Genomic DNA, 21,456 nt, shown 5'->3' with positions numbered 1-21,456 from the left:
ATGAAATCGTCAAAAATGTTTTTGCTGATATGTGGTGCTGCTGGCAACTTCACTAATTGTAGACAGAATATGAATATATTACACATAGCAGTAATGTCTTGTTAAAACTTAATTTAAAAATGCATTTTCAACATTAATTTTCTCATGAGTTTCGCAGTGGACATTCGACCCGATGTAACGCTCAAGCAGTGTTGTATAGTAACGAAGTAAAAATACTTCACTACTGTAATTAAGTACATTTTGGGAGACTTTGTACTTTACTTGAGTTTTTTTTTAATTCAGCTTACTTTTACTTTTACTTTTCACTACATTTCCGACCTTAATTGCATACTTCTACTCCAATACATTTTCTATTCATCATGCCATTGGTCTTTACAAAAAAAACCAACAACAAAAAAAAAACACTCACAAAAAAAGTCAGATTTTTATCCAGAGACACCACTGATTACTAGTGACTGCAACGAAGTCAGGCCGATTTGTCATGAGGCATGTCCGGTAGGCTTTTTTTGCGGTTGTGCACTTGGGGGGGTGTTTGTCAGGAAAATGATCATTTCTCTACATTGGGGGAGGTGGAGGGGAGGTGATGATGTAGTGGTTAAGGTGTTGGGCTTGAGTCCAGAAGATCATGGGTTCAAATCCCCGCCTGACTGCAAAATCACTAAGGGCCCTTGAAGCAGTGCTTCAATCTACAATTCGTGGATTGTTTTATTTCGCTTTATCCTAATCTTTTCCCGCTAAAACCCTGAAGAGCATATGTCTGTGAGTAATATTTAATATTTTTATGTTAAACCGACCTGTTATGGTCTTCTGAAACAGTTGATAGATGTATTTGATAACTTAAAAACAGGATAGATGCTAACACGTTAGCATGTCTACGGCGTTTTCAATGTTAAAGTTAGCATTAAGCTGTTCGCATCAGCATGTTTGTGTTGATTTGTTTTCTGTATAATTAATGGCTCAGCGTTCGTTGTCGTAAAAGAGTCAAACTGTAATTTTTTAAATTCATTTTTATTCATATATTAATAATAATAGCAACAACAATAATAGTCTACAAAATAGACAATAATAGTCAATAATAATAGACTAATAATGTTACAATTTTAGAGAAAGAGACAAAAAGAACATAATGAAACAAAACACAACAGAAAAGATAAAACCATGTAACAATGAAAATAAATAAATACATATAGAAATAAAGAACTGTTTCCTGTGAACACCTAGTGAGTAGCCTACTCTCGTTTAGGTTTTGAAACCTTGTTTCTGAAGTGTTTTTGTGTGATGTGCACAATTTTCAGTATTTTGACTAATACTACCAGTCATTTACAAGCCTAGATAAACTTTAATATATAAAAAAAAGTCAGTCCGTTTTTGATTATTAACATTTTTTTTGTACTTTTACTTTCAATACTAGATTACATTTAGTTGTAAATTACTTGTCATACTTAAGTACAATAAATACTAGATACTTTAAGACTTTTACTTGAGTAGCATTTCAATCAGTGACTTGAACTTCTACCAAAGTCATTTTTTTAATGGGTATCTGTACTTTTACTTAAGTGTGATTTTCCGGTACTTTATACAACACTGCGCTCAAGACATTTTTCGCCGAGGATTCTGAACGTAGCGCTGCTCCTGTCGTGTCATTTTGCTGATTTCTACCAAATTTGGTATGTCAGTGAAGGCTGACCCTGAAACTGCTGTTAAAAATTAATTTTGGCAAATGTTAAGTTTTTTTTTTTGAATTTTCAACTCGATTTGGACCTAATTTCTTAAACATTTAGGTATTTTCCAGAATTTCTCTGGCAAGGCCAGCTTGGCGCCAATCATTTGGGTGAGGGTCAAGGTCAGTGGGGTCAAATGTTAGATGCTGGTAGTTGTTGCTGTCTTCATGCCCATGGGTACTATTACCTAGTGGAAAAAATTCAGCCAAGAAAAACAGCATACACGGTATGAAGTAAGAGACAGTCTTTACATGATAGAGTTCTTTTAATGGTGCTGCTTTTATTTATTTGTTTATTTTTACCCAGAATGTAAGATCAAATTTCAAATTTATTAATTTATATAGTGCCAATTCACGATGAAATCGTCTCAAAGCGCTTCACACAACATAAAACAACAAAAAACTGAATAAAAAATTTAAAAGACAATAAAAAGACGACCATAAAAGAATACAAGAATAAAAACACATCATAAAACTATTGATAAAACAGGGAAAACAAATGAGCCTTAAAACGTGACTTAAAAATCTGCACAGTATCCGACTGCCGTATGTGTGCCGGGAGATCGTTCCACAGAGCTGGGGCACGGTAGGAGAAAGCTCTGTGACCGGTAGACTTTTTATTCACCCTGGGAACACACAGAAGTCCTGCACCCTGAGAACATAGGGGCTTCAGGGAAGGTCATATTTCAAGATCAGGGATGGTCATATTTCCACCAATGAATGAATTGGTTATCAGGATTTTTTTTAAATAATAAAGAAGGTGACTATGTTCTTGTTGACTTTTTCCATTTTATTTATTTATTTATTTATTTTAGCTGCCATAGCCCCAAGTGTCTTCATGCGACCAGGTATTGATTGGCTACTTTAAAAAAAAAAAAAAAAAGACAAAAGGGGTTTTGTTGAGTCCTTCCTCAAAAATCTACTGGGATCACGTTCCATCACTCTTACCTCGAACCTTGGAAACAGTGGCAGAATGGGTCCCAGATAAATCCACAAACAATGAGGGATTAAGGGTTTTTTGTTTGTTTTCTGCATGCAAATTTTCTAAAGCAATTTTTTTTCCCTTCAAATTCTGTTGTATTTCCTCTGAGGAGATTTTGATTTCTAACAACAAACTATAAAATGTCTACAAGGTCCAAAATCGGCCCTGTTCTGTTGAGTTTTCTTTCTCTGTTTTATTGTTAATGATAAACACATGTCTGACGCGGAGAAGTTATGCCTGCAAGTGATTTCAGCACACAGTGTGATAATGAGATTCCTTCAAACCACAGTAACGTCTCTGCGGCTTCACAGCGTTACTTATCTCATCCGTGGGTTATGAATAATGTTTTCTGTTTTACATGCTCTCCTAAGGGCACGTCAACGACTAATGTTACATCAAAACATTATTTAGCTTGCAAAACCTTATTGATTTACTTCCATGTTTTTAATATAATACACATCTTTGTCTATTTTTGGACTAGGATGTCCTATCTCAGAAATGTGGCAAGTCACTCGTAGAGGTACGCAGAGTTAAACTGTTATAGCAAGCACAAACAAATGTGATTTATCCCAAATATCCAGCTGACTGCTCACTTCACTGCTTTTTATTTATTTATTACAATTCTGGCAAACTGTTGTTTTAGACCGTCCCACTTTCCGTTAGAGCGAGCATCATTCAAACTTGCACATATATGTGATTGGAGCCATGACTCCGCCCACACCATCCTTGGGGCCATTTGTTTTCCATTATTGGAGCAGATTGGAGTCATAGACTCTGTGAGTCATGCAGGGTGGGTGAATGTCGACACAGGGTGTGGTGAGGCGGTGGCTGCCAGCCGAGAAAAGCATCTCATTTAATTTTCTTCTTTTCTTTTCTTTCTTTTTTTTTTTTTTTTTTGTGAAATCATGAGTCCAAATAAACATTGAGCTGAAATGCTCCTTTTTACATCCAGAATGTACAGCACAGCTCTTAGAATCTATTACAGTCAGGGTTAAGATCATTTGCAGCCCTGATTTTCAACTACATAATTCAGAATGTGTTGAGAAATAACAACAAAATAACATGTTTTTCTTCATTTTTAGGAAAAAAAAAGTGAGGAATGTAGATCCCTTGTAAAGTGTAGGGGCTGAATAGATTGACAGATAAATGAGTTCACCCCATCCAGGTTGTTTTTCACATATCTCCAAATCAATAAACATCATTATTTTGTTTACCTCCAAAATAAAAAGGTTATGTAATGAGGACAAATTTATAAAAAATTGCAAACTCTAATTCACTGAATCCATAGAAAAACAATCAGGTATTACTTATGTAAACATACAGTAGATGTGTCTGTTGCTGGCGTCTGCTTAACATTTCTCTGCTTGTTTAACACATTCTCACTCCCCACTTGTCAAATTTTGATGTTCCCTTAGAGGCCCTAAGTAACCCCATCACGTCACGTCATGACAGGCTGGAGGAAATGGGTTTTGTTTTTTTTTTTTGTTTGTTTTTTTTTTTTTTTTACAGCAGCACCATTTCTCTCTGATAACAGTCAGAACTATGTGCTTGAGGTCCACATCATCAGAGAATATTTGTCCGGATTATTGATATGGTCAATGGTTAGGGTTAGCAGCATTTCCTGAGTGTCACAAAGTGATCCAAAAGGTTTACCCAGTTCAACACATAGTCATAGTCAAAATGCACTTTTTGTGCCAAAATGTGACAAGTTGGGACTGACAGTTTCAGTTCCCTTTCCGAGTATTTATACAGTGCCAAATCACAACATAAGTTGTCCCAAGTCAACTTATGTTGCCTTGGGGGGGCAGATTCTCAGAAACCTTGTGTACATGATATCTTGAAAAATGTTTCATATAGCAAGGAGAAACTTGGTACGCAAGCTCACAACAAAAATACCTTGAATAACGACAATGTTGGGCATGTTTTAATTTTAATCGTGACCACCATAGGACAGATGCTCAGAAACATTATTTTCTGATATCTTTCCTAAGATATATATATATATATATATATATATATATATAGATAGATAGATATACAAGGTCATCTTACCAAGACCTTGGACAAGTTTCACGTTGGCCATGACTTAGTTTTTGGACTCCGACGAGGGCGGTCGCATCTCCTCCTCTCTCATCTGTCTCTGCACACTATTACGTGCAACTAGAAGCACTCAGAAAGTGCAAACCTCCGTCAAGACCATGGGGTCACTGACGCCATAACATCTACACGTCGTGGAATCATTGAACCTAAAAAAGTCTAACAATGATGTTTGCTCAGTAGTAAAAAAAGTTTCATCTGTTGTGACTGGATAGCATGTATCCTTAGCGCTTGGCATCACAGTTTATTGCAACTTGCACCTTTCCCAGAAGCTACTGTCATCTGAGCACTGATATTGATATTGCATGTGCTTATAGACAAAAACAAATGAGACAAAATTCAATTTATTATTCAACTAAACTGCAAATATATGAATTTTTTAACATTTATGAAACACTTCTTTAAACAAGGCCATAGGGTCACTGACCCTAAAGAGGTTCCCTCCTTGGCACAGTGATCTATTCAACAATTCAGTGTTACAACCAAAACTATGATACATACACTTTTCTTTCCTTTATATTTGACATCCTTGACCATGAAAACATACCACTAGAACTTGGAATCACTTTTATGTCTTTATTAGTTCAAAAGTTATTGTATAAAAATGATTTTTCAGTAATGGCGGTTTTCTTCTGGAACTAGCTCTATAACATTTGAAGCTACATCAAATCTGATGACACCTTACTGAATCAGTACAGATTCAGCTATAATTTGGTGTTAGTTGTGCATCTCTAGCTTCATTTGTCACCTCACACTGACACATTTTCTATTTTCCCTATATTTTTGCATATTCTGGATCATCAGATCCGGAATCCGGATCCGATCATCACCAAACTTTGTTGTTTGATAGAACATTTGACTATGTTACACTCTAATTTTTTTCAAGCCTTTCTGCCTTGTTTTTGTGGAGTTAGAAACTAGAATGTCAAAATTCCCCCTATCCTGCAATGGTGAAGAATCCTTTAAAAAATTCCTGGATCCGGATCGTGATCCGGATCACACTAAAATTTAATCACTTGTTCCACTTGTCATTTCCAACCACTCCACAAAATTTCATCAAAATCCGTTCACAACTTTTTGAGTTATCCTTTTGACAAACAGACAAACAAACAAACGCTACCGAAAACATAACCTCCTTGGCGGAGGTAACTAGTAATAATTGTGGATTAATTGCTGTATTTTTGTCTGAGGTAATCGGGTGTGAAGAATGAATTGCCCTTTTAGGGATCAATAAAGGTGTTTGAATCTTGAATCTTGAAACAAAGTGTACAGTATGTTTTGACAAAGACTTTGTATATCAAGGTGAAACTTGGTACACAAGGTCACCAGACCAAAATCTTGGACATGTTCAACATTGCTTCACATTTCAATTCTGATTTTTGGTCACTGGGGGACACATCTCAAAAACCTAGTGTATGAGAGAATTCCGCAAGGTCTTGATAAACTGGGATCAAACTTGCAACGGTTGATTACACATTGCTAAGATCTTTACAAGTTTGAGGTTGCACTTGGTGGCACTGGTTAGGGTATTGAGGCACTTTTAATATTGAAGAGGAAAAATATGCAAATGAAAGTAAAAAGCGTGACAAGTATGTCCAGTCTCCCCTATGATGGATGTCAAAAGATCATCAGTGTATGAAACTCATTGTCAAACAGAAAAAAAATGAAAATGGTAAGAACCACTGCTGCCACTGTTGCATGGACTTAATAATAATAATAATAATAATAATAATAAAAACTGGATAACTTTTAGTTATGTAATAACAGTTTACTGAAATCACCTTTTTCTGCTTCCAGTCTGGGCAGCAGATGTGTTCTATCCAGCTGAAGCAGAAGAACAGACCAGCAGCTCACAAATCTCTACTGTATGTGTGCGTAAAAACAAAAGTTCATAGGCCGAGCACACTCCCCAAAAAACAGCCCTGTTCTCCTCCTCCTTCTCCAAACTTCTTTTGGAAAAGCGGTGACTAATGCAGGAGCAGGAGTTCATCCCCACTTTCTTCAGTCGACTATCTGTCTCCGCAGGGGTGAGAAGAGACTGACGGCGTAATTGGTTCCCGGAGGCGCATTTTTTTTTTTCTTTTTGCGCAGCTTTCCGTGTCTGTCTGCTACACCTGCCTGCCAAACCTCAGCGCAGATGGGCGCGGCTGGGACCGAAGCCCGATTCTCCTGTTTTGACTCGCCTGAGAAAGTTTAAGGGAAAGGCAGAAAAGGAGCGAGGAGGACTTTAAGAGCGCCCCACCGCTGCGCGTAAAAACGCTCCAACAAGCGCACGCAGTCATCCATCACCAGGATTTGATTGCTGTTGTTCAACTTGACCGAAGGTATGGACTTTAAAAGCTTTGTTAAAAAGTTGGATTCGTTTAAAAAAAAAAAGTATTTTTTTAGTCTCTCACCTGCCTGCTGTACTAATAAGTGCGCTGTGGTGTCTGGTGATGGGGGCTGCCACACTTTTTTTTAAAAGGGGTGCTGCTTTGTGTGGTCGCAAATCACGCTTTTATTTTTATTCCTTATATTTTTAGGATGAAGCTGAGCCGGGAGTTTGGCATCATTTTCCAGAATATGAACGAGTCTGTTATGGTGATATCATAGTATAGTTTTACACCTATTTATTTTTGTTCTGTGCTATTTACATCCCTCTCTCTCTCTATATATATATGTGTCAGCACGTGACCTCGCTGTGACAGCCTTTCATGCGTCACCTTTTGCTCTTCTTCGTATTACAGCCATCTGCACATTAGGATTCCCTCTACTGAGATGCTCTGATTTGGCTTTTCTCTGTACAAAAGGAAAAAACAAACAGCAACAATAAAGTTTGCACTTGAACCAGTGAAGCAGTGGGGATATCTGAGTTTTTGTGTGCAATATATATAAAGCACAAGCCTTTAAATGGTTTTTTGGGGTGTGGTGAGCAGAAGAGCTGCACACTGCACGGATCCAATGACCTCTTTTGTTCTTTTGTTGGTCTTCAAAGGCACAAAAGTCTACTGAAATCTATAGTGTGTGACCGTGAAGTTTTATTGCCTCCTGGGTCTTTTGTGTGGTTTTCAATGTTTGTGGAAACTTTTGGAATTGGCAGTGAGAGATGAATGTGAGTGTCTGTCTCATTTAGAAATTTTAAAAGTCCCTTTTTTTGGGTTTATTTTTTAGGGGAAACAGGGGAATTATGCTCCACGCAGTCTGCGAATAGGAAATATTCCAAAGTAGAATGTCAACCATATCGGAATGCTACTAATGCGCAAGACTCCCAGACGTTTGCCAAGCTGTGGTCCGGAAGTGAAAACATTATTAAAATTTCCAAAGTTTTCATGTATTTCACAAGAATTAAGCCTTCATCTTTATCCTGATACAAACCCCAAAACTACTGAAGATAAACTAATTTGTAAGGTTGCTACACAGCTGAGGTATCTAGTTTAGAGCCTCAGTCTGACACCGGAAGCGTGCAATACCCTTCCAAAACTGGCATCCAGATTCCGGAGTGAAAATCAGAAATCAGAGTTTGTCCCATTATATTTGTTCCATGAATGCAGTTTGTGAATTAGAAATACTCTGGAATCGGACCAGGACTCTATCGGACTGCTAAAAAACTCAGAAAACTGCACAAAGCTGTGATCCGGAAGCACAGGTATTATTCAAATTTCCAAACCTTTTATGTATTTCACGAATATTAAACCCTCACTCTTATCCCAATCTTAACCCAAAACCATTTTCAATAAAATAATTCATAAGGTTGCTAGTCAGCCAGCCAAGACTTCAAGGAGCATCATTCTGACAGCATCATTCCGGAAATGGTGGTCAAATTTGGGAGTGTGTGTGTGTGTGTGTGTGTGTGGGGGGGGGGATCCAAGTTTGTCCCAGTTCCTAAAGGATGAGGAACAAATATAAGGTGTGTTCTGCTCAGTTTGTCCAAAGCAGATATTCTGGAATATCACCAGGACCATATCAGAAAGCTGCTAATGTGCAAGCCACCCAGACATGTGCAAAGCTGTAGTCTGGAAGTGGATGTCTTAAAAAATTTCCAAACATTTTATGTATTTCTCAACGTTAAATCCCACGCCTTTATCTTAAATAATGAGTGAGGTTGCAAGTTAGACGAAACATCAGGGTTAGAACCTCAAGCCGATGCTTGAAGCACGCAAGTCTCTTCCAGAATGTTCGGACAGATTCAGTAGTGCAAAACTAAATAAAAATAAAATAAAAAACCATAGATTTTGTCCCAGTTCACAAACTGCGTGGAGCAAATATGTGTGTTGCTAATGTGGCGAAGAGTTTGTTGTAACGACGTTTTTCTCTCAGAAGCTGTCAGATTGTTCATGGTTTAAATGTGCGACATGTTTGACCTTTAACCATCAGATGTCTGTCGTAGTGGAATTTAGTCACAGTCACATGTCGGTGATCAATAAGGTCGTTTTTTGTGCACAATCATGGTCAGTATTTTATCATCACCTCAGCAGATAAGATGGCATGGACGGTTTAACCAGACAGATGGACTACTCAGGAAGCATATCATCTGAGAAGGGTGAGACCTTTGAAACTTTCAAACCTCCAGGGAATTGTATAATTCTGAAATTCAAAAAAGGAAGAAGAAAGAAGACACATTTTCACTTTAAAGTTTTAACAGACAGTTTTCAGCACAGAGGCGCCTGTGACCACACAGGAAGAGTGGAACTAAAGTATTCAGAAAACTTTCTTAAACAACTTGTTAGCAGAGGTGTAGCTAGAAAATAACTTTGTAGGGTGGATTTGGGGGGGGGGGGGGGCACACTGTCCATTATATGTCAGCATCATTGGAAATGATGAAGCAGTTATTTCATGTTTCAAAAGATTTTTTTCAGAAACTGTTTCATTTTGTTTTCAAGTTTTTCAAAACAGAACATTATTTTCTGTAACAATGAATCCCCGCTGTCCAATAGATGTCGCCATCATCGTATTTTGAGCATTTTCAATAGATGTGCTTATCAAAGAAATAGTTTGTCACATGATGCCTAGAGCATTTCAAAACACTGAATCATTTTAGAAAGTAATTAGTTCATTTATCATGTTGACACCTTTCAAATGGTTAAGATTTTCTGATTTAGTGTTTTGGGCAGTTCAACAAACAGATTCTCTTAGTGAAGCCGATGGTTCATTTTCTGTCTTGAGCATTTCAAAACACTGAATCATTTTCCAAAGTAATTAGTTCATTTATCTTTTTGATGCCTTTGAAACAGTTAAGATTTTCTGATTTTGTGTTTTTGGGCAGTTTAACAAACATCTTCTCTTATTGAAGCAGATGGTTCATTTTATGTCTTGAGTATTTTGGAACTGAATCATTTTCTAAAACAACTGATTCATTCTTCAATCCATAAGCCATTAAAAATCATTGTATGATGCAGTTGCTTCACATGACACAAACCTTTAGAGAAACTGAAATAACTGTCTTTTAATGTTTCAAGCATTTCAAAACACTGAATCATTTTCCAAAGTAATTAGTTCATTTATCTTTTTGATGCTTTTGAAACAGTTAAGATTTTCTGATTTTGTGTTTTTGGGCAGTTTAACAAACATCTTCTCTTATTGAAGCAGATGGTTCATTTTCTGTCTTGAGTATTTTGGAACATTGAATCATTTTCTAAAACAGCTGATTCATTCTTCAATCCATAAGCCATTAAAAAAGAAATCATTGTATGCTTTAGTTGCTTCACATAATGACACAAACCTTTAGAGAAACTGAAATAACTGTCTTTTTATGTTTCAAGCATTTCAAAACACTGAATCATTTTCCAAAGTAATTACTTCATTTATCATTTTGACAGCTTTGAAACAGTTAAGATTTTTTGACTGTGTGTTTTAGGCAGTTCAACAAACAGATTCTCTTATTGAAGCAGAAGGTTCATTTTCTGTCTTGAGTATTTTGGAATATTTAATCATTTTCTAAAAGAACTGATTCATTGAGGAATCCCTAAACCATTAAAAAAAAAATCATTTTATGATGCAATTGTTTCATGTAATGACACAAGCTTTTTGAAAAATTGAAATAACTGTCTTTAATGTTTCAAGCATTTCAAAACACTGATGCAACTGCTTCATTTGCCGCATTATTTACAGAAGCAATTGCTTCACATGGTTGAAAAGACCAAAAACAAACATACAAACAAACAAATTTCTTGTGTGACTATATGTGGACTCTTTTTTTTGGGGGGGGGGGGGGGGGGGTTAAACCTGAAATCCACCCCCTAGCTACACCTTTGCTTGTCAAACACCAAACCCTCATTGTGGTAAATGATGATCCCTCAGCTTATTGGCAGATTTGTGCAGGAAAAGACTTGAAAATCTGAAGCAATTTATTAGTTTCCACTTCTCTTAATAGAGTTCCAACATAGTTTCACATCCCCTCTTGACATAAATGCATGAAAGAACAATAAGCTGGAATGTCACTCACAAAAATGTCTTTAATCTGTTTGTTTTAAAGACTTAGAATGCTGTGCCATAGCGGCTGCTGCTGCTTTTGTCTCTTCATGTCACTAACACGATGCCTTTGCTCCTCTCAGTTTTCACTTCTATTTCTACGCCCCGAACACTCAGGGTCGACTTTCTGCTTTTTCTTCTGGGATTTCAAAGTTAGAATTGTCAAAGTAGCCTAACAACTTTGACAAAGCAAGAGATGAAGAGGTCAACGACCACCTGATTACATGTTCAGCGACCGCCAGCAGAAACGTATAATCAGGATTTCTGCTCCTCTGTGTGATTCTGTTCTCTTTTATAGGTCACTTCTGAAAGTCATTAAGCTGGAAAACATTTTGCACATAGTTTTTTTTCAAAGAAGTAGCAACCCTACAGAAGGGAGAAAAGAAAGCGACATTGTATGAAATCATTTGCACAAAGTGTGCAAACCACACAGCTGCATGAGCACAAAAAAGGCAAAGTAAAAGAAAGAGTTTATAGACGTGTTTAACACTCTGATTCAGCTTCCCCTGAAGACGAGGAGCTACAGCAGCGAAAGCACACTTTGACCTTTAAACAATCACAAGTCCCTAAAAGGGAGAAGGAGGAGGGAAGAGGAGAAGGAGGAGGAGGCAGGACGGTGTGAAATCGAAATGGAATTTACATTATCTATAACCTAATTCAGTAAAGCTGAGGAGGCTGCAGCTGCACAGAATGATGCCTCCCAGTGGAAGAAGAGTGTTCTCTGTAATCATTTTCCACAAATTGCAGAATTTTCACCAAATCTGTTTAATTAATATTGCACATTGTTGCAAAGCGAATTCAAAGTATGGACATTGAACTCTATACTGCTTCTCGACTATATACGAGAAGATGCAAACAAAAGAAACACACCCACATTTCAAAGTATCAGGCATGCAGAGGAAATGTTACACAGGCTTTTAAACACTCAACATCTCAAACAATAAAATGTTTGAAGTAATTTCTGTGAAATTGGCTGTTTTCCTATATGTTAGCATGGAGCCAGAAATTTGATCTTGACCTCTCACCTTGATCACTGACTGATCCTAACCAAAATCTAATCACCTCTTCCTATCCATAGGCTCAATGAACCATTAAGCAATAAGATTTCTTGCTAATATCCAAACACAGTTACATACAGTAGATGCCAAGATACAAGATGTCCTTATTGTTATTCCATGTACAAAATTAGGTTCTCAGGTCCCATCACTGAAAAAAGAACAAACTTAATAAGTTGTTTCAGTTGGTAACATCCAAATTAATTAAGATATTTGAACTTAAGTTAATAAGTTAGAAACTCTAACTTATTAACTTAAGTTCAAACAACTTAATTAATTTAGATGTACCAAATGAAACAATTCATTTAATTTGGTTCAACTATTCTCTTTTTTCAGTGCATGGTCTGGTCTGAGGTGATCTCAAAAGTGTACATCTTTGGCGGCATTGCTAATGATAAAAAAAAAAAAAAAAAAAAAAAAAAAAAATTATTGTGACACCCTGAGAAAAAAGGGACCTGCCAGTTGTACTACTGTAGTTTTATGAATTTAATAAAATATTCTTTTGGAACTAGTTTTATTTTAGACCCAAAATGGCATTTCTCTTATTTCTGTTTGCAAAGATTTCTCTGCATTGTGCAATAAACTTGAACTTGTGCACAATGTGACTGACCCAACTGCCATGATTTTACATATGCTGTGCAAAACATCCAACGCAACACTTCTATATGATCTGACATAATCTGCTTCTGCACTGAAAAAAACATTACAATTGGTAAAACCAGAATGAATTAAGTTGTTTGAACTTAAGTTTGTAAGTTAGAGTTGAACTAACTTCCTAACTTAAGTTCAAACAACTTAATTCATTCGGGTTTTTTACCAATTGTAACACTTTTTGAAGTTGGTTCAACTATCTTTTTTCAGTGTATATTTAATATAAATTAGTAGCATCCATTGCAGATTCAAATCTTCTGAAGGGAAACATTAGTCTTGCAAAGTCTGTTTTAATATTTACAACTTAAAGTGTCCTTTTGGAGCAACAAAATCAGTTTTCAAACGTCCTATACTTTGTAGTGTTTCCTGTACCTTATATATTGGCATGTTTTTGCTGTTGCATTGGATGATTTGCATAATGTATGTGTATAACCTATGCATGAGGCTGTATCTAGTACAACAATGCAGTAGTACTGCAAAAGCAATGTAATTTCAGCAGTAATAAAGAAATCCTAACCATGTTTAATTGCACAGATCATGTGAGTGGAGAAAATAATATTTGCCAGTAGTCTTGGACGGAGTTCAGACATCTCCTGTGTCTGGATGTAAGATGCAGAATGCTGCACAGTCTGCACAAAGTGCTATTTTTCTGTTTTTCTATGATAACAGTCGTGACAGAAACCATCACTTCAACGACCTGCCTGACATCTCTGCCACCGAGTGAGCACCTCCTCTTTTCGAGTCATGCATGCTCTAATTATTGGCAGTAAACTCACATTTTACACAATAATTATAGGCCAACGGTAAGCGATGAGTAACAACGTCTTCTTGTTTGGCTGTGTGTCTTTTCGTTGCCAGAGGGAACCAGCGGATCAAATCACAGGAATATGTCCAGTGTTGGAGGGCTGGGCTTAGAGAAGAATGTCTTAACCCAGAACAGCAGTGGAACTTATTTCACATCATGTGAGAGCAAATTTCCAGATTATCAGATTGTGATGTTTGTGTGCTTTTTTTTTTTTTTTTTAAAGATCATGATTATTTAACACGTCACCCACCCTTTGTTGGCTGGCAGTACTTTTAGGCTTATATTTTTTCCCCACCCTTTAATGCGGTGGCCTCAAACTCAAGCTAGAAGGGCACTCAGTAGAGTTCTGCCACACTGAAAAAAGTGAAACACAGTGCACTTCATTCAAAGTATTTATTTACATTGGTCTAATGGGAAATTGTGGTTTCTAGTTTAAATCTGCTGGAATCACTTTACAAAATCATAAATATACATTGTGAGAAACTAAAAAAAATAGCTGTAACAAATTACATCAATTTTTTAAAGATGATCCAAAGTAGCATTTTTTTTCAGTGCAAGGTGGACCCATCCTCAACATCCAGATTGTTATAAGGATCTGCACCAAATCATCCATAAAAATTGAGATGCATGCATTATTTTTTGAGGATTTAACAACAACAACACTTTTGCAGTGTCTCCTTGCCCCCTTCTCTATATATCACTCTACCATGAGTCACAGTTGGCTCAAACCATTAAGAGTACAATTTTAATATTTCAACAACAATTTGCTGCCCTGTTTTTCCCACGAATGAAAGAGATAACACCCTACCAACCATTAAACAAACAATGACAGTGACAGTGATAGTGACAGTGATAAGTGACGACAAAAACAATGTATACACTGTCTGCCGAAAAAAAAAACAAAAAACGTGTTTAACAGGGGAAATGGTCATGATGCCAATGATTTTGTTCAAGCAACAATAAAAACAAATATACAGAATTTTACACACGAGACGGAGTGTACTGAGTAAACACGAGCCCTGAGCTGCATGAGAGTTTGCAGGTGTATGTGTTGGAAAGCTACGCTAAATTTTATGAACGTTAGTTCACCGTGTTTTTCTGGGAGCCCTGATAACACTCAGACAGACGACCAAACAAACACTGCTAAAAATATAAACCACTTGGCTGAGGTAGACACTTGAGGGACATTGGCCAGATTCTGACCTTTCGGGGGAGTCCACCTGGACAATCAAACAATATCGCAATGTAGGAGTCAATCCATTAAGTTTCCAGGAGGAGCTTGAGTCCAGTGTAACGCTGAAGTCACAAGCAATTTTGGCCGTTTGTCACATGTTCCGTGTTTGTTTTGGTCTTGGTTTTCACAGTAGCTCACATTACAGTACCCTATTTAGAATAGAATAGAATGTCTTTATTTTATTTATTGAGTCAAATCTTTTTGTATCAAGTTTCCTCACCTGTTTTTAAATCAACAACCTACTCTGTTTTTGATTTACTGTCAAAAATTTCATATTTAAATGAATCTGTGATTTCACCATTAGGAAAGAGCACATTCTGTCTGGAATTTTATTTACTCTGCAGCAACTGGACTTCTTGTTGGTCTAAAACCCAAAAGCTACTGTCGGCATCAGAACCTTTATCAACCGAGCGTGTAGAGAAATGTGTAATCATATTTAGAATTCATGCAATATGACCAGAGGAAATAGAAACATAAATTATACCTGATTTGATTGTATGATGACCACCAAAAGTTGAGAAAATGTAAAACTTTAAAGCACCAGCTTTAAGGATATTAGTTGCATTCATTTAGATTAGAAGGTTTAATTGTTTTCTAAGCCTAGCTTCTACTACTCTTTCCCATAACTTCATGCTGTGGCTGAACAACTTTATGCCTCTGTAGTTACTGCAGCTCTACACATCACCCTTGTTCTTAAAAATAGGAACCAGCACACTTCATCTTCACTCCTCAGGCATCCTCTCCCTTTCCAAGATTTTATTAAACAATCTGGCTAGAAACCCCACTGCCATCCTCAATTCATCCTTACTAATCTCTTGCACTTCCTGATTTACTCTTTCCACATCATCCAGTCTTTTCTCTCTGTCATTTTCTTAATTCATCAGCTCCTCAAAATATTCCCTCCACCTTCGCAACACACTCTTCTCGCTTGTCAGCACATAACCATCTGCATCTTTTACCACCCTAACCTGCTGCACGTCCTTTCCAGTTCTGTCCCTTTGTCTGGCCGGTCCAGGGGTAGGCAAGGAGGGCCAAGACAGTGCAGGTTTTCCTTGCAACCAATCACCTCAGCAGGTGGGTTTGCTAATGAGCTTCTACCCTGAACATAAACACCTGCTCATCAATGAAATCACTTGCTGAGACACATGAACATAAATGAAATCACCTGCGGAGGTGACTGGCAGAAAGGGAAACCTGCAATGTCTTGGCCCTTCATGGCACATGACTGCCCACTCCTGAGCCAATTGGCACAAGTCCTTCTCTCCTTCCTTACTATTCAACTCATTCTATACCTTTTCCTTAGCTTTTGCCACTTCTCTTTTTATCATATGCCACATCTCCTTGTGCTCCTGTCTACTTTCTTCATCTCTCTGACCATTCCAATTGTTTTTTGTCAACCTCTTTCTCCTTTTGCTTTTCTGGACATCCTTGTTCCACCACCAAGACTCCTTGTCTTCCTCCCACTGTCCAGATGTCACACCCAGTACCTTCCTAGCTGTCTCCCTCACCTCATCTGTAATAGTTTTTGAGTTGTCCAAAATTGCTTCCCTTCCATCCAGTGCCTCTCACCTGCTCACTGAATTTCACACAGCAGTCTTCCTCCTTCAGCTTCCACCATGTGATCCTTTGTTGAGATCACACTCTTTTCTTCTTCTTCTTTACCTCTAAAGTCATTCTACAAGCCACCGTCTTATGCTGTCTAGCTACACTCTCTCCTGCCACCACCTTCCAATTTTTTTTTAGCTTACATCTCTCACAAAGAATGTAGTCCACCTGTGTGCACACTCTACCACTCTTATATGTCACCCTGTGCGCCTCCCTTTTCTTAAAGTAGGTATTCACCACAGCCATGTCCACCCTTTTTGTAAAATCAATTACCATCTGTCCTTCCACATTCCTGTCATTGATACCATATCTACCCATTACTACTTCATCACCTCTATTCCCTTCGCCAACATGGCATTAAAGTCTGATCCTATCACCACTCTTTCTTGCTCGGGCACACTCTCTACCATCTCATCTAACACACTCCAGAAATCTTCTTTCTCCTTCATCTCACAACCTACCTGTGGGGCATATGCACTGATGATATTCATCATCACCCCTTCAATTTCCAGCTTCACACTCATCACCTTGTCAAACACACGCTTAACCTCCAACACACTCTTAACATACTCTTCCTTTAAAATGACACCAACACCATTTCTCTTCCTATCCTCACCATGATACAACAAGTTGAATCCACTGCCTAAGCTCCTGTTCTTACTTCCCGTCCGCTTGGTCTCTTGCACACACAATACATATACCTTTTTACTCTCCATCATATCAGCCAGCTCTCTCCCTTTTCCAGTCATACTGCCAACATTCAAAGTCCAGACTCTCACTACTCTCCTCATTTATTCAGGCTTGGGACTGACACCCAGGTTATACTGGCTGCACACTCCATGTGGCTGAGTTTTGTGGCATTCATTTTCTGTACTTGCTTATTCCAATTAAGGGTCACAAAGGGGCTGGAGCCTATCCCAGCAATCATTGGGTGAGAGGCAGGGTGCACCAGTCTATTGCAGGGCTACAATTCTGAGTTGGTCAAACATATCATCGAACTCTGAGCAAAGCTTTTAATCTAGTCGGCTTAAATATAGAAAATTCAAAATCTGTGAAGGCTGGTTACCTTAAGTTTTTAAGATTTCTTAATGTTTTCCATCTTTTAAAGTGCAGTGACCATCAAAGGCCGAGTGAATGTGTCTGGAGGCACATACTTACGGTGAAGATGTGTTTACCACTGCTAGTCTCTGACCCTCTGATTAGATGGAATCCCCATTAAATTAGAGAAGCAAATTTTTTGGATAAGTAAACTTTATGTTTACCATTGTCCAGGTAGGAATAGGACAACAAACACAAAGCAGACAAAACTTTGGCCCCAATGACTGACCTTTGACAAATTGGACATTTCTTGGGTAATTCCAGAACCCACCTGCATATGTGTGCCAGGTTGGTACAAATCAGAGAGGAAAACTTAAATTTTCACCATTGACCTCAGTGATTGACCTTTGGCAAGTTTGACATCACTTGGATAATTCCAGAACCCATCTCCATATATGTGCCAAATTTGGTGAACACCAATGTAAAACGATAAACACTTTGACCTTTGACTCCAATGACCTTAAGCTTTGAGGGTAAAAAAAAAACCCTAAAACATTTAAGGGCAATTCTAGGCTTGACCTCCGTCCACATACCAAGCTAGGTAAAAATCGGGCCAAGAACCTGGGAGGAGGAAAGGCACAGACAGACAGACAGACAGACAGACAGACAGACAGACAGACAGACATTTCTGGAATTATTTTATGATGTCTAGAAATGTGTGCCTTGTTGTTTCTTTGACAAAATGTCCTATATTTTAGAATGCTCCTTTTCTAACTTTGTCCATAAAAGAAAGATGATTATGGAGGGTAGAATTTAATGATGCTGTACATGTTCCGGCATGCCACAGGTCTTCACTTACTGGCGTCTGGCCCTCATGTGGCTCCAGGTATGCTAGTTTGTGACACCTGTCTTGTTTAAGAACTCAAGCAATTTCTTAAGCGTGTGTTCGTGTGATCTATCTGCAGTGTAACAGAAGGCAAAAATAAATTAGACGCTCTGTCTCTGGTGCAGGCCATCAATCACTGGCTCATGGGCTTTATCCAGCCCTCGGGGTGCTAATTTGAGACTCCTGTCCTAATGACTCATGCATATTCTTAAGTGTGCATTCATCAGATATTCTTGATGTGTAACGGTCATCAAAAATAACTCCGGCACTCTGTCTCTGCAGCCTCTGTAGGCGTGAATACCAGCGGCTACAGCTCCTCCTCAGGTGTTTACCTTGGAGGAGGAGATTCCTCAGGGGGAGGCGATGGATTGGGGAGCTATGCAGATGGAGAAGGGTTCGGAAGCGGAGGGGGCGGCAGTTATTTCGTGAGCTCGGTGTCAAAGGTGAGATCCAGCTCGTCGGGGGGCGGCAGGAGAACGCAGACCTCCGCTTCTTCAGGAGGCCTGTCGCCAGTTTTCCGAGACAGGAAGACCGTATCCAGCCACTCGGGAGGTTACGACGGTGAGCTCGGATCCTGTTAAGCTTAATAAAACAAGTTTCTGCACAGCTGCCAGCAGTTATGTACCAGGAACACAAAGTGGAGGAAAGCAGCGGGCATGAGGGTGCAGTGAGCCTGCTGACCCATTGTGTTCTTTTGTAGGAAGTTCCAGCGCTAATTCCTCTCCCGAATTTACACGCAAAGATTATGGAAACTACTGTAAGATATCATTTCTGCTCATTTATTCGACTTTTGTCCTCATTATATGTTGCATTTGATTTATTTATGGCAGTTCCTTTTATGCTTTTTCTCTCTTTATATTTCAGGCTCGGGCGTCACCAGGGGGAGAACTGAAAGCAGAGGTATCCTTCCTTTTTCCCGCCTCCAGTCTTTGTGCACCATGTGACTGCACATGAGTTTAAGTTTTATTAAATCTGGGTTTCTCTTGGTTGTTGTGATTTTTTTTTTTTTTTTTGCTCCTTCTTCCAGAGAGTGAAATCAGAGCCAGATTACAAAGTGCTTCTCCCACGGCCTCCAGATGTAAGACCACTTCAGACACATGGCTCTATTTTCTGATGGTTATGCAATTCCACATGAAGTAACAAAGAATCTTTATTGGAATGTTTTTGCCAGGAGACTCACCCCGATGCTCCAAGAATTTAAAAAAAAGATGCTCATATAGTTTTATGAATTATGCTGCTCTCAAATGGTTTGGCTCAGCTTTCAACACATTTCATTCCTTCCTTGCTTCACGTGCATGTTTATGTCCATGAAATTTCAATTAGTAACATGTGCAGCCTCTCCGACTGAAGCCATACGTTGAAACAAGGAGGATCATGGGATTGTTTTCCATTGTGTTGTGGAAGGAGTAGGGGAAATGGCCAATCTGTGGTGGCACAGATGAGTCAGTTTGTACCACCTCCTGTTTAAACCAAACAGTGGAGGGTCAGTGTTGCAGTTGCTAATTGCGCCCCCTGGTGGTCTGACTGAAATGGCCTTTTTCAGCAGTCATAATGAGCCACTTTTTACCCCAGTTTGTTGAGATGGAACTGAAACATTTCATCATCCAAGACTCTTCATGTGACACAACTGAATAATCAGTCATTCTTTTCGAGTGGGGAGCGCTTAGTGAGTTTCATGAATAAAAACAACTAAATAATTTAAATTATCTGCAATAAATCCACACAGATATAGTTTACACTTCCCTCGATGCTAAGCAACCTGGTTCATGGTGCAGAATTTGGCATTCAGCATGAAAACCATTGGGATGACTTGAATATGTTTTATAAAAATTGCACTTCAGGGTGGTAAGCTACTGTTAATATGAATGTAATTTTAACAGTGGTACAAAGTTTTAGTGAAGTGAGTTTGCCAGTACCACTGACAGATTATTTGTAAGCCTATATCACAGTCATTATGACCTCTAAAATAACCTTACATTTTGAACAAAATATAAATTTCTGCTCAAAACAAACTCATACACTCACCGGCCATTTTATTAGGTACACCTTCCTGTAACCCAGTTTGACCTCCTTTTGCTTTCAGAACTGCCTTAATTCTTTGTGGCACAGATTCAACAAGGTTTTGGAAACATTCCTCAGAGATGCTGGTCCATATTTACATGACAGCATTACGCAGTCACCTATTCAACCAGTCTGCCCATTCTGCTCTGACCTCTGACACCAACAAGGCATTTTTGTCAGCACAACTGCCGCTCACTGGACATCTTCTCTTTTTCGAACCATTCTCTGTAAATTCTAGAGATGGTTGTGTGTGAAAATCCTAGTGGATCAGCAGTTTCTGTAAAACTCAACCCAGCCCGTCTGGCATCGACAACCATGCCATGCTCCACGTCACTTAAATCTCCTTTCTTCCCCATTCTGATGCTCAGTTTGAAGTTCAGCAAGTTGTCTTCACCACATCTAGATGCTTAAATGCACTGAGTTGCTGATTGGCTGATTAAATATTTGTGTTAACAAGCAATTGAACAGGCGTACCTAATAAAGTGGCCAGTGAATGTAGAGTCCAAGGTAATCAATCACAAGACAGTACGCCTCCAGCGGCATCACTAATGAAAGTCTCAAATATTATTATTTGGTGACCATTGTAAATGATGAACATGTTTTTTTTTGTTGTTGTTTTTTTTTTTGTTGCAGGGACAGAGCTGGATGACGTGAAGAAGCTCCTGAAGGGACGTTCCAACAGCGTCAGTCCCACCCGCTCCTCCAGCGCCTCCATTACCCTGCCTGTCCCCAAAAAGGCCAGCGTGGAATCCAAAACCATCTCTGTGGCCTCTCAGTCAGGTACATTTTTGTCATCACACACAGGCACACCGTACATGCACAGTAGAGGTGGGCGATACCAGGAATTTTGGTATTGATCTGATACCAAGTAAATA

The 21,456-nt window shown here is 38.5% G+C and overlaps 1 protein-coding gene across 9 annotated transcripts in view; it reads left to right on the top strand.

Moving 5' to 3' along the window:
* The first annotated feature begins 6,841 nt into the window (after positions 1–6,841).
* The window catches only part of col17a1b (collagen, type XVII, alpha 1b), a 63,495-nt gene continuing 48,880 nt past the window's right edge, over positions 6,842–21,456 (top strand). For 2 of the 9 annotated variants that reach the window (XM_034184194.1, XM_034184192.1), the window contains exons 1-9: positions 6,843–7,123; positions 9,251–9,318; positions 13,622–13,672; positions 13,811–13,915; positions 18,803–19,081; positions 19,221–19,277; positions 19,385–19,420; positions 19,548–19,598; positions 21,215–21,361. In XM_034184194.1, coding sequence (XP_034040085.1) covers positions 9,264–9,318; positions 13,622–13,672; positions 13,811–13,915; positions 18,803–19,081; positions 19,221–19,277; positions 19,385–19,420; positions 19,548–19,598; positions 21,215–21,361 — 781 coding nt within the window. In that variant the 5' untranslated portion in view covers positions 6,843–7,123; positions 9,251–9,263. Of the gene's footprint in view, positions 7,124–9,250; positions 9,319–13,621; positions 13,673–13,810; positions 13,916–18,802; positions 19,082–19,220; positions 19,278–19,384; positions 19,421–19,547; positions 19,599–21,214; positions 21,362–21,456 lie in introns of all 9 variants that reach the window. The other 7 variants (XM_034184190.1, XM_034184191.1, XM_034184196.1 and 4 more) reach the window with 6 other exon arrangements.

The sequence above is a fragment of the Thalassophryne amazonica genome, chromosome 13 (genome assembly GCF_902500255.1).
Source record: "Thalassophryne amazonica chromosome 13, fThaAma1.1, whole genome shotgun sequence".
Lineage (NCBI taxonomy): Eukaryota > Metazoa > Chordata > Actinopteri > Batrachoidiformes > Batrachoididae > Thalassophryne > Thalassophryne amazonica.
The sequence above is the reverse complement of the archived record's forward strand: the minus strand, read 5'-3'. Positions and strand labels throughout refer to the sequence as shown.